General features: G+C 28.4%; 1 protein-coding gene across 12 annotated transcripts in view; it reads right to left on the bottom strand.

Moving 5' to 3' along the window:
* LOC107448880 (endothelial transcription factor GATA-2-like) overlaps positions 1 to 14,167 on the bottom strand; it is a 304,855-nt gene that overhangs the window by 40,632 nt on the left and 250,056 nt on the right. For 8 of the 12 annotated variants that reach the window (XM_071187723.2, XM_021147696.4, XM_071187727.2 and 5 more), the window contains 2 exons: positions 8,076 to 8,174; positions 4,499 to 4,644 (listed from right to left, as the gene is read on the bottom strand). In XM_071187723.2, the coding sequence (XP_071043824.1) occupies positions 4,499 to 4,644; positions 8,076 to 8,174 (245 nt within the window). 12 annotated transcript variants of the gene reach the window in all.

Raw genomic sequence — 14,167 nt, forward strand, 5'->3', positions numbered from 1 at the left:
TGATTTGCATGAAAGGATTTGCGTGTTCGTACGAAGCATCCTGTTTTTTTGAGGTGCTACCAGAGAAAGAGTGAAAGCCGTCCAGAATTATTTCAATTTCGGGCAACATAATCCCATTGTGAAAATGGTTAAGGCTCATTAGTGACTGGCCATCGCTCATCATTTAGTGATGGAGGGTAGTGCACGCGATGACAGACTGGAGTTCGAAACGGATCAACAAACTTTGTTTGTTGGAGAGTTTGTCTCAGAATTATTCTTTATCAGATTTGTCACGCACTCAATATTAAATTTTTTTTTCTTCTTCCACTTTATGAAATTCATGACAAATGAATTCATAAAGACCATGATAAATGACGGACTCCTGTATGCAGATTCGGTAAATCTAGTTAGCTAACACTGTTCAAAGATTAGATTGCTTGATAAAAAAAAAAGAAGATAGCTATCTCATTCAATTATCCTGCCTATCTGTTTTGCTTTTGTTTATGTTTGAGATTTGCTATTTGTTTAGAGTTAACAGTTAACTTCAATTATTTTTAAATGAATGAAATAAATTTAAAAATAATAATTTACATGTTTCAAAAAATGAATTTTTTTTTTTAGAAAAATTTAGAATAATATATTATTAGATCTAATTTCCCTTTAGAAAAAACTTCTCTACAAAGCGTTTAGAACTCGATTTGAAAACTATAAATTTTTTTAGAAGAATTCATGTGCACGCTGAGAAATTTTTTTTTAGTTAAAACCATCAGAAAATAGTAAAATTTGGCGTGTTTCTGGCTCCATTGGGGTACCAGAAAGAAAAAAAATTTTTTGTTTTTTCGTCGAAGTGCTTTACTAACGATTTTGGTAAAATTAACAACTATGGTTTAATAATGGGAGATAAAATTTTATAAATGTCATAAAATTTGGTAATTTTACCGTGATACCTTAGAGAATGACATAAAATCCGTTTATTCGGTTAAATTAACTTTACAGTTTTGTATTTTTTTACTGAATGTGTAGTAATAAGGACTATAATTTTGAAAACCAGAATTTCCGGTAAACCGTAAAACCATATGAACAGAAAAATTACTACATGTGGTTTAAATACCGCTGATTTCATTAACTAGGATTACGCGTTTATTTTACCAGAAATGTCATAACCTTACAATACGGTAATTTTACCATAAATTTTTTCTTCATTCAGGAACAGTTTATTTGCGAATTGGTGCATTTTAAAATACTTTGGAAAAATCTGGAAATCTTAACTTAGTAAACTATTTAAGAAGACTTAATTTATTTTCCTCTAGAATTTGAAAGTGCCATTAACCATGTTTAAGAACCTATAGATGCAAATCTAAGTTCTTTTCAAATACACAATTGAAAATTTCATCGTAATTTTTATAGACGGCTAAGAGATATTCGATTTTTTTTAAAAAAAAAAATTTCTAGACCAACAGATTTTCAAACCCTGTTTTGAATTTTTTTTAAGATTTTTGCTACAGGTATTTTTATTTAAGTTCATAATTGAGTTCAATCAAATAAACTCATTAAAAAAAAACCAGAAATAATTAAAACTCAATATTTATAGATTTAAAATCGATTTATCAAATTAAAGTACACCTTCGTTTTATGAGTATTATTAATCTAGAACTTTTTGTTAGAAGGATTGAATTCACAAAATAATGAGTGTGTACCATGTGTTTTGTCTTCACTTTTGCACAAATAAATAAATCATTAAAAAAACGAACATTAACTTAATTATTGGTCGCTCTTCTGGAAAAATTTAAAGGAAATTCTTTATAATAACAAAATCTTCATAAACAAATGCCTGGTGATATTTTAGTTTTCTAAGGAAAAACTGAATTTTAAAAAACGCCAAATAGTTTTTAGAAGAGTCATTAGTTTCGTTAGTTGTAATGTTAATCTATTTCTATAGAACATAGGAAACAAAACTGGCAAGAATTTCCTCTATCATCTCGTGACTAAAGTAAATTTAATCTGGAATCAGAGCTCGACATTCGACACCTGAGACTGTTTTCCTGACACGTTTTTTTTTCTTCTTTCTTTGAAAAACCGAAACTTTTGCATTTTGCACGGTTAGTAAAGATGAAACTTCATTAACGGTTCGTCTTCGAAAAATTAGAGAAAAAAAAGGAGAAACGCACGCAAACTTTTGTTTAAGGAAAAGTGATCAAGAAAAGTAAAGATATCATAAAATAAACAATGTCGGTCTAATACGAGACACTAGGCCTACATTGTTTATTGCATATAATAGGTAGTCATTTTCTCTTTAATAGAAGCTAGTGAATTTATTATTGAAATTAAAGTACAAACAATGAAAGTTAGTTAAATTTAATAAATGCTTTATATTTTTATCTTTGTAGTAAAAACAATTAATGATATGTCTAATTTTGATGTCACTCTTTCAATTTTGAAAACAAGAATTACAAATTTTAATGAAAAAAGGAATTGTCAGGTTAAGTTAAAAATTAACAACAACATTGAAATAAATTCAAAATGTAAGAAAAGTTTCAACTAATTAAACAATTATTGAACGTTAATCTATTGCTGTATTTTATTTCAAAGGGCAATTAATAATGTGTAAGATATTGGTGTCATGCATTGAATTTTGAGAAAAAAATAATTAAAATTTAAGTGGAAAAATGATGACAGAGCATGCGAAAAATAAACAATAATTATTTTTAAAAAATTTTTAATTGGAAATATTATATAGTATATCAATGTCTATTTTTTATTTATCTATTTATTATTATTTATTTTTTTTTGCCTAAAAGAAACTAATGAATATTTTTTTTATATTTTAAAATAATACTCTGAATGTTAGTTGAATTTAATAAACGGTTAATAGATTATAAGGACAATTAATAGTATGATGTCATGCTGCATAAAACAAATATTACAATTAAAATGACGAATTTTGTATGAATTTTAACAACAAAAGCTCAATACCCAAATGAAAAGATTCGTTGTCGAAGTGTATCAACAACATGGAAATAAATAAAAAAAAATACAAAGAAAATTTCAAATAATTAAGTTAATAACGTATTTTTCAATTCGTGCGATTTAATGTAAATGTTTTTTTTTTACTTCCTTCTTTTTTTGCTATTTATTGAAGAAAAAAAATCCTCTTATTTACAAAGAAATCAAAACTCATTTCTCCATCATAAGTAGAAAGTTATAAGGTGCAAAAACTATTCAAATGAAAGTTGACGAACAGGTGAAATTGCGGCGCAAGGACTTCGACGTCACATCCTGATGAGAATTATTTAAGCATTCGAGCCACGTGTAGCATTCACTAACTGCGAAACACCGACAAGACAATGAGTCGCCGATGATCTTAAGCTATGTTACTAAGAGCTTATAAGATGCTTATGAAAGGGATTTATCATTTCCCCTACTCTTTCTCCCTCCTCATTTCTGAAGGTCATTATTTTTGAGAAACAAAACATTATTGAACGGTTGTCGCGAAGGAGAAGTTTCGGCCCTCGAATGACCCCTGCGTCGTAAGCCATTGTGACTCAATTGACCTTAATTAACAATGAATTGAAAAGCAATTAATATCTGTTGAAATAATATTTAGTGTCGAAACAGCAACTATATAAGGTAAGAGAATTTTGGATAAGAAATTTCTATGGACGTTAATCCAAAAACACTTTGATAACAACACTATTGCCAAACAATTAAGCTAAACTAAAATATAATTAATGATGTGAGAATTAAATACAAATAGTTTATCTAACGTTTTAAATCAAATAAAGAGTTAAGTTTGTCGAGCGGAAAGATATTACGACATCACTACGTATTCGAAGAAAGAAATATATCATAATTAATAGTCATTGAAACCGTAATTGGAAATTCTAAACATTTAAATTTAGTCGCGATGACTCAGTAGTTAAAAGCACTATGCCATCGGTGTGAAGGACTAACTTAAAGGTCTGAGGTTCGATCCCTAACGGTGGGTTAGAGCCAATCCTGCTTCAGATCAATGGGTATCTGCTTGTCTAAGAAATAAAAACGACATTGCCATTGTCAAACAGGTGATCAAAAAATTGTGGATCCTTAATCTCCATGACACCTTGGCTCACAATGGGCTGTTGCGGAATGCTTTACTTTTAATAGGACGTGCATCTATCTACGCCTGGATATATAATGACAGATACTAATGTGATTTGACATTTGGGTGATTTGAAAAGTAAAAAAAGAGAAAGCTTATTTTGCAATTTATCTAAAATACGTAACTTATTTCAGCAAAAAGAACTTTTTTCACTTTTATTTTAATAAATACCCTTTGCTATCCATCAGTAACTAAGCATTATGTCCATTAATTAACTAATGAACCGTTGCGAAACAACTACCTTAAGAACTACGGCACCGCATTTATACAATTTTTATATCATACAATTCAAGAAAATTTCAAAACTAATTTTAATTGTAAGTATGATGTACAGAAGTATTTATCAATGAATTATAATTAGTTAAAAAATAAGAGACTTACCAGTCGCCTCTTGGGTTTTATGAGCGGTCTGTTCTGACCGTTCATTTTGTGGTAGAGTCCGCAGGCATTGCAAAGGTAGTGTCCCGTGCCATCCCTGCGCCACAACGGCGTCGAGGTGGCCCCGCAGTTCACGCACTCCCGACCCTCTGAAAAACAAAATTTAAAATCAGTGATTGAAGAAAAAAAAACAGATTTTCCAAAATAAATTAATTTTAGGTTTTTATCCATGACCGCGACAAAATTAGTTATGAAGTATTATAATTAAATGTTTAATTGTTTAGAGCTCATAAATTAAAAGAAATTTCAAATCACGAGAAATAGAAATTTGGGAATTAAAATAAACTGTATTTATAAAATGATTAAATAAAGAAAATGATTTTGAATTTTCAAAGTTTTTTTTTTGAAAAAAAAATTTTGCTCATAAGATTATAATCTATTGTATGCCAATTAACGTTTTTGAACGCTAACTTAGGACAAATATAAACCATAGCACTATATTTACATATATACACTATATATAGTGTATGATAAAAATTTACATTACAGTTAATTGAGTAGTATAGTAGTAGTTATCAAATATAGAATAGCAATATAGTTAATAGTATAGAATATATAGTAAATATATACTATACATCAATATTACATCAATCATGTATGGTAAATAATTACTATCAATATAAACTTTATCTTACCCAAATTTATTTTTAATATTTCTATCAATTAGATTTCGAAAAACTTAATTATGACCATCCTGTACACCCTGTATTTTTAATTACAAAAATTATTTATTTCTGATAACTGTACACGAATTTGCGTAACTTTTTAAGATTATTTTACATAAAGAGAATACAAATTAAGAAAATTACTAAATTTAAAGTCCACATTTTTATGATATTAATTTTAATATGCAATAAAAACCCAAAATTTACGACATGTTTATCTACTTCTAATATTTTGTTTTTAAAATTGGTCTTTTCAAGAACTTTAATTCTTCTGAACTATATTTGACAGTATGAAAACTATAAATATCAAAGCTATTATCATCCTAACATGACTTCATATCGCGTAAAAAATAATTTTTCAAATGCATGTAAAATTTTCCCTTTTAAACCAAATAAAAATACTCATCTCGTCTGTTTAGTAATCTTTAATTAAATTATTAAGATTTAAATTTTTCAATTTTTATCATTTATCCAGTGTAACCATTAGTGACAAGGTAAATTAATGTATTTTATGATCAAGTGCAAATTAGATAGCTTTTTGGACTAAATCGAACCATACATTGGTGTTAATATTCATATACCCAATTTAAAAAAAAAGGGGGAAATTATTATAACTTACAATATATAAATATTAAAGAGGGATATATTCCCAACAAATATTCAGGGAAAAATATTTTTATCTTTTATGTTCTGCGTATTCCGATTTAATTACATTCATATTTTCTTTAAAACTAAGCCTAATTTCTTTTGCTTAAATGAACATCACCTTAATGTGATAGCTGGCGTGATTGAAATTAGAACAATCTAAAGAAGGCTATTTATCTAACATTATATTCACACAAACTATGAGGAACTTAATAATGAGAGTGTCGATAAGGAATTTTTATTAATGTCGGTAACATCAATAGGTATCAGTGCTTAAGTTGACATTAAAATATGAGAAATATTCGTTACTTCATTACTGACAAATACTGCCATTGTTGTTAGACACAATTAATATTACTCAAACAATAGATTATTACCTATTGAATTGTATTTAATTTTTGAACCTGACATAAATAATAGAATAATAAACAATCTGAAACTTATTATTCAACCAGTAGAATTGCGAAAATCGAAAAAATTATAGATGGTAATTAACAATTTACAGTTTTCTGTCATTATTGAAATTAGTATAAATAATATTTCTGAAAATCAGACATTATTGTTGTTGATTTTGTGTAAACAATAGGTTACATTTATTTTTCAAATAATTTTATTTTATCTATCTTAGATAAACAATGCATTTTTAAAATATCCTCAAAAAACTGATATTTTCTGGCAATACTTTTTAACTCATTATCTGATGTTATTTAAAGACAAACCAATTAGTTTATGTAAACAAAATAAATAAATAAAAATAGATATTTAAATTTAAATGAAAGAAACATTTTTTAAGTACTACTACAACTGATCATGCAATATTATTTGTTAATTAATCTAGCGGTTAGTAATTTCAATATTTACAAATTAACAATTTTCCAGTAATTACAAATTAACAATTAATAATGAAAATAACTTATTATTCAAACATTTCAAACATCGAATTAGGTTAAATTATATTAACAATTATTTAATATTTAATTAAATATCTAATCCTAGATATTTTATTAAATATCTAGGACAATTTAGCTGATATTTAATCAATATTTTGGTGTCAACTTTGGTGTGATAAGCTAGCTTTTTAATGTTATGTAAAGAAAAAAATTCTAAATGAAAATTTAGAATAAATCCTTTTCTCGTATGTTTTATCTCAAAATAATGAAAAAAAAAATTGCATTAATTTTACAGAATACCTTTCAGCGACTGCTTATAGTATTCGCAATCGCAGAATATGTTTATTTTTCGAACCTTATTTTTCTCTTAATGTATTCTTTCTTAATATTACTAACTTCATTTAGTACTAAAAATAACTTATATAACAAGTTAAATAACTTAACGAGGAGAAACACGAGTTTTGTTCTGAAAAATCTTTTCAAACAACACATAACTTCAGTGAAAATTATATTGGCTAAAACAAAGAACTAATTTTCCACGGCAGCCTATATCTTTCGCGAGAAGCTAAATCGTAAAAGTTAAATACTACTTTTTTATAAAAGAAATTAATCGTGCAAAATACTAATTTCACGCCTCAGAATAAAAAGCATGCGAAAAAAGTTAAGACCTAATTTTTCACACCATATTTTACTTTTCACTCGTAAAAATGCTAAAAAACTACTTTCTCACAATGGCCTTAATGTTTCGCTCGTGAAAATAGAAAAAAAAAATACAATTACTAATTAATTTCTAACTAAATTTTTTTCGTTTTGTGATTGACAATTACTAAGAACTAACTTCTCACATCAGCCAAACTGTTTCGGAAGCAGGAAAACAAACTCTCATGTCAGATTTTATGTTTTGCAATTGGAAAATGCGTTGAAATGACATTAGATATATAAAAGCTTTTCTTAAAATCTACGTATGACATCATAACCAGAGGGAAAACTTATCACTTATTGCAAACATTCGCATTGAACAATGTTATGCGAAAAAAATGCATAAATAAAAATAATAAAGAAAAAATCATTACATAAAAATTATTATATACATCTTAAAACATGCAAATTTGGTAATTGTTCAAAAAATAATACTTAGTCCAAATACAAAATTGTATCGTTGGCGTTCCACACACGACACACCACTACAAAGAAACTAAGAAATAAAAGAAAGAACAGGAGAAATAAACAGAAGTGAGTTGCAGAAGGCGACGAGCACTGTAGCAAGCAGACGAGAAATAATAGTAGACATGCAGGAAGAGATAGAGACAGAGTTCTTACCACAGGGGTTAGAGTAGTGAGTGTCGGTATCAGAACTCCACAATACAATCCCGTTGTTAGTCAAAGTTCTGCTATAGCCGGACCAAAGATTCTTGTCATCTATAAAAGCAAGGATTGGATATCATTCTCTTTTTAGCACCAAATCTTATACAACGGTGCAATTCCTTCTCTTTTCCTTAAAAAAATTCTTTTACAGATTAAGAGACAGTGGTCCGGCTATTTTGACCACTGAATCAATTACAACGAAAGTTTACATTTAAAAAACGTACCACCTTTGTTACTAAGGAATCAATTTTATCTTTTACTTTTAAATCTATACTTCAAGTTATTGAAGAAGCCTTAGATTGGAGTTGCCTAAATCGTAACACTTAAATTTTTATCAGTCTCTGATCACTGACAGTTAAATATTAAATATTTTACTAATAAAAAACAGACATTCAGCTACTTATATTATTGTTTTTTTAGTAATAACATTTGTGCATTAAGTACTAAAAATTAATTGTTTTTGCGAGGTCTGAAAGTGATACGATTTCGGAAACCATTTGCCGAATTCGTACTACCTGCTCTCTAAATCGTAGTCCCTCAAAAATATGTGTAACCCTAAACAATTGTTTAATAGCATAATAAGAAATGTGATATTAAATTTTTGATCTGTTACAAGTTACATGAGAGGAACATGTTGTTACGTGTTCAACTGTGAATTGAATTTGTAAATGCTGCTTTTTGCGAAGGCATCTTTTTGGGTCTATAACAAACTTCTTATTTTTTCTTTAGTTTTTAGAAATGGGGATATTGGTTCGGTTGAAGCCTTCAATATCGAAAGTATTGGGGCAGATCGTTCTATGAAATCACCTTTCAATCCAATAATTGTTCGATCACTATTTGACAAACCAGAAGGCTCATCCTTTAGATGTTAACCTTCAACATCGAAAACACTGGGGCAGATAGGTCTGTAAAATCGTAATCTAATAATTGTTAGATCACTACTCGACTAACCAGAAAACTCCTCATTTAGATGTTTTTCCTCACTTTTTCCTTCCTTGGAATGAGGAAAATAATTCCCATCATAAGGATATTAAATCTCATTAAGTTTGCTGAAATAGTTTCGTTTTTTTCTGATTGATTCGCGTCCGCTATCAAAACGACAGTTTAATTAAAGATTGACGCATCAGAATTGTCCAGAGTCATCAGAAATCGATTTCAAACTTAATTCTTAATTGTTGCAGTCTTCGCATAAGCCTGCCTCACTCACAAGATGAGAAATTTGGTAATAGATGAGATTTAATTCAGAAATAGTTCTCTGCCACTTTTCAAATGGTTTGAAGGCTAAGTAAAATACAGTCCAAATGGTTTGAAACTTGACCTGTTCAGTAGTTTAACTTCATACGTTGCCCCTATGTCGCACAGCTACGATTTAGAAATCACACGTAGTGTTATTGGTAACTACGTGAAGTTTTAACGAAAGTATTGCTCCAAGCCTCTAACAACAGATAGCTAGCAAAGAAACCAGTCGAACATAATCGAATAAGTTGCTTAATTACATGATGTATTAAATAATCTGCACATTATTGCAGTTCTGCTACATCCTTATTCATGCTGTTCAAAATTTTATTGAATACTTGTAAAACCAATTAACTTAAATAATAACGAGAAAACACAGCAATTTAACTTTTTCTACACGGATCTCCATGCTGATAGGTAGGTACTTTATTTACGTCCCACTAGAGCTGCACAATGGGCTATTGGCGACGGTCTGGGAAACATCTCTGAGGATGATCCGAAGACATGCCATCGCAATTTTGATCCTCTGCAGAGGGAATGACTCCTTACTTTGGTAGCCCGACGACCCACGAGCGAAGTCGAGCACTTTACGGTAGAACAGTTTAATGAGGACGATACCGCGAACCTTCGGTCCCTACTCAGGCTGATCAAAGTGGTCACCCACACGCTTACTGACCGGAGCCAGGGATACTTGACTTCGGTGTTGTACTGGGAACCGTGTCATTACGACCAGTCCACTGTGGGACATCTCCATGCTGAAAAATTAATATTCCTAATAGAAACAAGTAATAATTTATACGCTAGAGCGTTTTCTGTGCGATGTTTTTTAATCAGAAATCAGAGGAGGTACGATTTAGGCATCTCTTTTAGGCGTTTGTTTCTTATTTTCGTATTTCTTGTAAGAAATGAAGGCAATTAAAGTGAATTTTATTGAGAAAAAAAAAACAAAAAAAACTGGAGTTGAAAGAAAGGTATTAAAACTGCAGGTTTAAGCGACGGAGACTGAAATTTAACGTAACGAAAATTGTCAAAACTGTTTGCTTGCACTTAAAGAAAAAAATGAATAAAAACCATTCAGCATTGAACAGTTATATCTTTTTGCTTTATCAACTTTGAACAATAGCAATATTCCAATATGCAGTTACTTTAATAAGATGTATAATAAAGCGATGTTCCTGTTCATGTTGCGTTATAGGGTAGTCAAGTTTAGGAGTGATTAATTTACACAATAATATGGTTGAACTTGGAACTAGAAGTTTGATAGCTTTTTAAGTTCATCGTGATTCTAAACTTTTAACTACTGTTATCATTCTGCAAAAATGCAAGAAAGGCAACATGATGCTGCGATTAGTGCAGAACTACTATAAGAGACTGCATACATACATACATATATTTCTTTATTTTTTTACTTTTTTTCACATTTATTATGTTAACGAAAAAGTTTAAGTTTTTTAATGGTGATATCCTCAGAAATGTTCAATATGATTTTGATACTTATGATCGATAATTATTCCTGAATATATTTGTTAATTCTTATTTTATTAGTGCCCTAAAAAATAAAGGTTTCAATATAAAATATCCTCATTCTAAGCAATAATTTCTTATTACTTGATAATAGCACTTTCCATGCAAATTTATGAAAAACAATTAAATAATCCTTATAAAATTGCACGAATGAACGTAACTCAACGAACAGTTCCGAATTTCTGCTACAAATACTTTTCTTAACCGAAAAATACAATTATTAACTATTATTGTCATAAGTAAAAATTCCTTATGAAAAGTAAAAAAAAAAAAAAAAAAAAAAAAAAAAAAAAAAAAAAACTTTCTATGCATTTCATGAAATTCCCCAAAAATAGAGATTTGTTGCACTATTATGATAATTAAAACTACAAATAAATTGAAATGAGATTTGGCTTTATTAAAAAATCGGATTTATGCGTGGGTTCATAAAAATTTTCACTCTTTGAGAACATAATAATTTAGTTTGTCTATCATTGCATATAATCTAGATATTTCAATGTTGTTCTTTGATAAATACTAAAACTTTAAGAAAATGGCATTGATAAAATAATGTGATGTCTAAAATATACACTATACAATTTTGTTCTCAATGCTTTCTATGCTATGCTTTTGAGTTCAGTTGAATAGCGCTATCATTACATCATATTTTCCTTCCTTTCTTGTTATTAGTGTGCTAATATCTTAAAATAATTTTTTACTATTTTCTAATTTTTCAGGGTTATTACCTTCCATTTAGTATCAAAATATTATTAAACTGTTGTAACATAAATATTTGCAGGAGCAGAATGTAAATAAAATACAGCAGACAAACTCTAAATATGTATTACTATTTGTTTTTTCAATCCTATGTTCAAAATTGCAAATGTTTTTTAATATAGCAAACAATAGAAACAAAAATATAAAATATAAATAAAAAAAGAAACATACAATTAATTGATTTATAAAAAAAATATTTCATAAAGGTAAGACGATAAAAAAACTAATTTCAATGTTGTTAGTCTGCATGCATAATTTAAGTATTTTTTTATACATTTGATTCAAAAAATCAAAGCATAATGTAAACAAGCCTTTTCATATTTTCATTTTATTTTTACGTTTAGAAAAGAAACTTTTACTTTTAGGGAAAAAAATTCCGACGTTTTGAAACTGCAAATATTTGTGAAGAAAAGAGAAAGAAATCAAAAAATAAATAAATAAAAATAAATAAACAAAATATCGTGTTTTCTGTCGGTTTTCGTATGGAATATTTTCGGTTTATGTAAATATTAAACTGAATATAGATCTCAATCGGGATTGAAAAACAATTTAAATCACAACTTTAGGCTCACCGATTGTTAGCAAAAACAAGCTGGGGAATATGGTCATTGCACGCAGTCGACTAATCTAATCGGATCAGGCAGACGATTGAATTTTCGGCCACCCCCCGGCCTTCATTTTGTCGTTCAACCGCGACTGATTTGGGATTTCATCCCTTTTATCATTCTTATTATTACATTACGATGAATCGAGACTGCTTGAGGTTTAATCCAATTGGTATTATAATACGAGGTTTCTGAAGATGGTGATATTAAATCGATACTGTCGGAGAAATTGTTTTTATTCGCTGAAATCGTTAAAAAAAGACATTTTTGAACATAGTTTGTTTTGTTCTGAAATATCTGAGCTCTCAACGAAGCAAGTTCGAGAAGTATGCGAGCTGATTTTAAAAAAAAAATATTTTGTTAGAAGGTTTGTGGTAAAGTTTCCGTTTGATCGAACTTTTTTTTTTTTTTTTAATGAAAAATGATTTTAAATATTTTGTATATATTGATCGTTTTGTATTATATTGATAGAAAATTGCAACATGTTGCATATAATTTCTGTTATATTCTGTTGTAAAATAAATATTTTGTTCGAAGTTTTGCTTTGAAGTTTCACAAAGGGTATTTTTTTTTAAAATGGAAAATTATTTTTTAAAAAGAGAATAAATTTTAAGCTTAAATTTTTTCCTTTTTCTTAACAATCATAATTAAAAAAAAACTTTATTTAGTAGAATTTTTATTACAGCACCGAGTGGTTTTATAAAAGGTCATGGTATAAATTCATAATATTAACTTGCATTAAGAATAATTTTCTACGCATTATCAAAGTTAGTTTCATAATAATTATTATAATAAAGTAAGAAATTTAAAAATTACTTAGATTTATCAGATTTCTGCAATTTTTACCTATTCGTAATGTTCATTCAACACAAAAGTTACATGTATCATTTAATTCTGTTATGAGCTCTACATTTTCAACAATTTAAAGCATCATTTTATTGCAAGAACCATACTATCTATGCCTGATCTTAACTTCTGTTTATATCTAGATCTACATTCAAGACATTCTTGTAAATTCTACACTACTACCAATTTCTGATATTCTTTTGTAATCCAATATGAGAATATCATATTCTACAATTATATTCTACATATTATCTATACATATGCTTTTTATGCTCTGCACTTCTACCGATTCATGATTTATAAATTATCTAACTCTGTTATGGGCTTTACATTTTCAACAATTTAAAACGTCATTTTATGACAAGAACCATACTTTAAATATTATCTATATCTAATCTTAACTTCTGTTTATATCTAGATCTACATTCAAGATATTCTTGTAAATTCTACACTACGACCAATTTCTGATATTCTTTTGTAATCCAATATGAGAATATCATATTCTACAATTATATTCTACATATTACCTATGCGTTATTTATGCCCTACACTTCTAACAATTCATAATTTTTTGCTACATCAAGTGTCATAATCTTCCTGTTATTCATATCGATTGTATGTTCTACACTTCTACTAAAGCATATTATTTTTTTACAAAGCTATATTTCGACTGAAATGACTATACGGTAATAAAGTTTATCTTAATTACAAGTACATAGTATGCGTCACGATAGTAATTCGCTAGTCAGCAAATCACTGAAAAGAATCAAATCATAAAATTCTCCGATATATATTTGATTGCAATCTCAGAATCGCATTACACTGTTGAATATCCTGTTCAGCCAAATGAGAAAACTGTTGTATTTAAGAAAGTAACAAACGCAACATACTTCTTATCCTCTTCGTCATCTTAAATAACCAAGTTAAGGATTAGTGGTGATAGAAAGTATCTTCAATTTCAATTATTTGAACAGACCAAAAAACAAATCAAGAACTATTTTTAAGAACCATTCAAAATGGAGAAGAGGGAGAAAAACGTGCACCTTAACAGGTCTGTTTTCTTTACAGGAATCGAGAAAG

This window comes from Parasteatoda tepidariorum, chromosome 2, assembly GCF_982258835.1.
Source record: "Parasteatoda tepidariorum strain Cologne lab strain chromosome 2, Ptep-v5.0, whole genome shotgun sequence".
NCBI classification, from domain to species: Eukaryota; Metazoa; Arthropoda; class Arachnida; order Araneae; family Theridiidae; genus Parasteatoda; species Parasteatoda tepidariorum.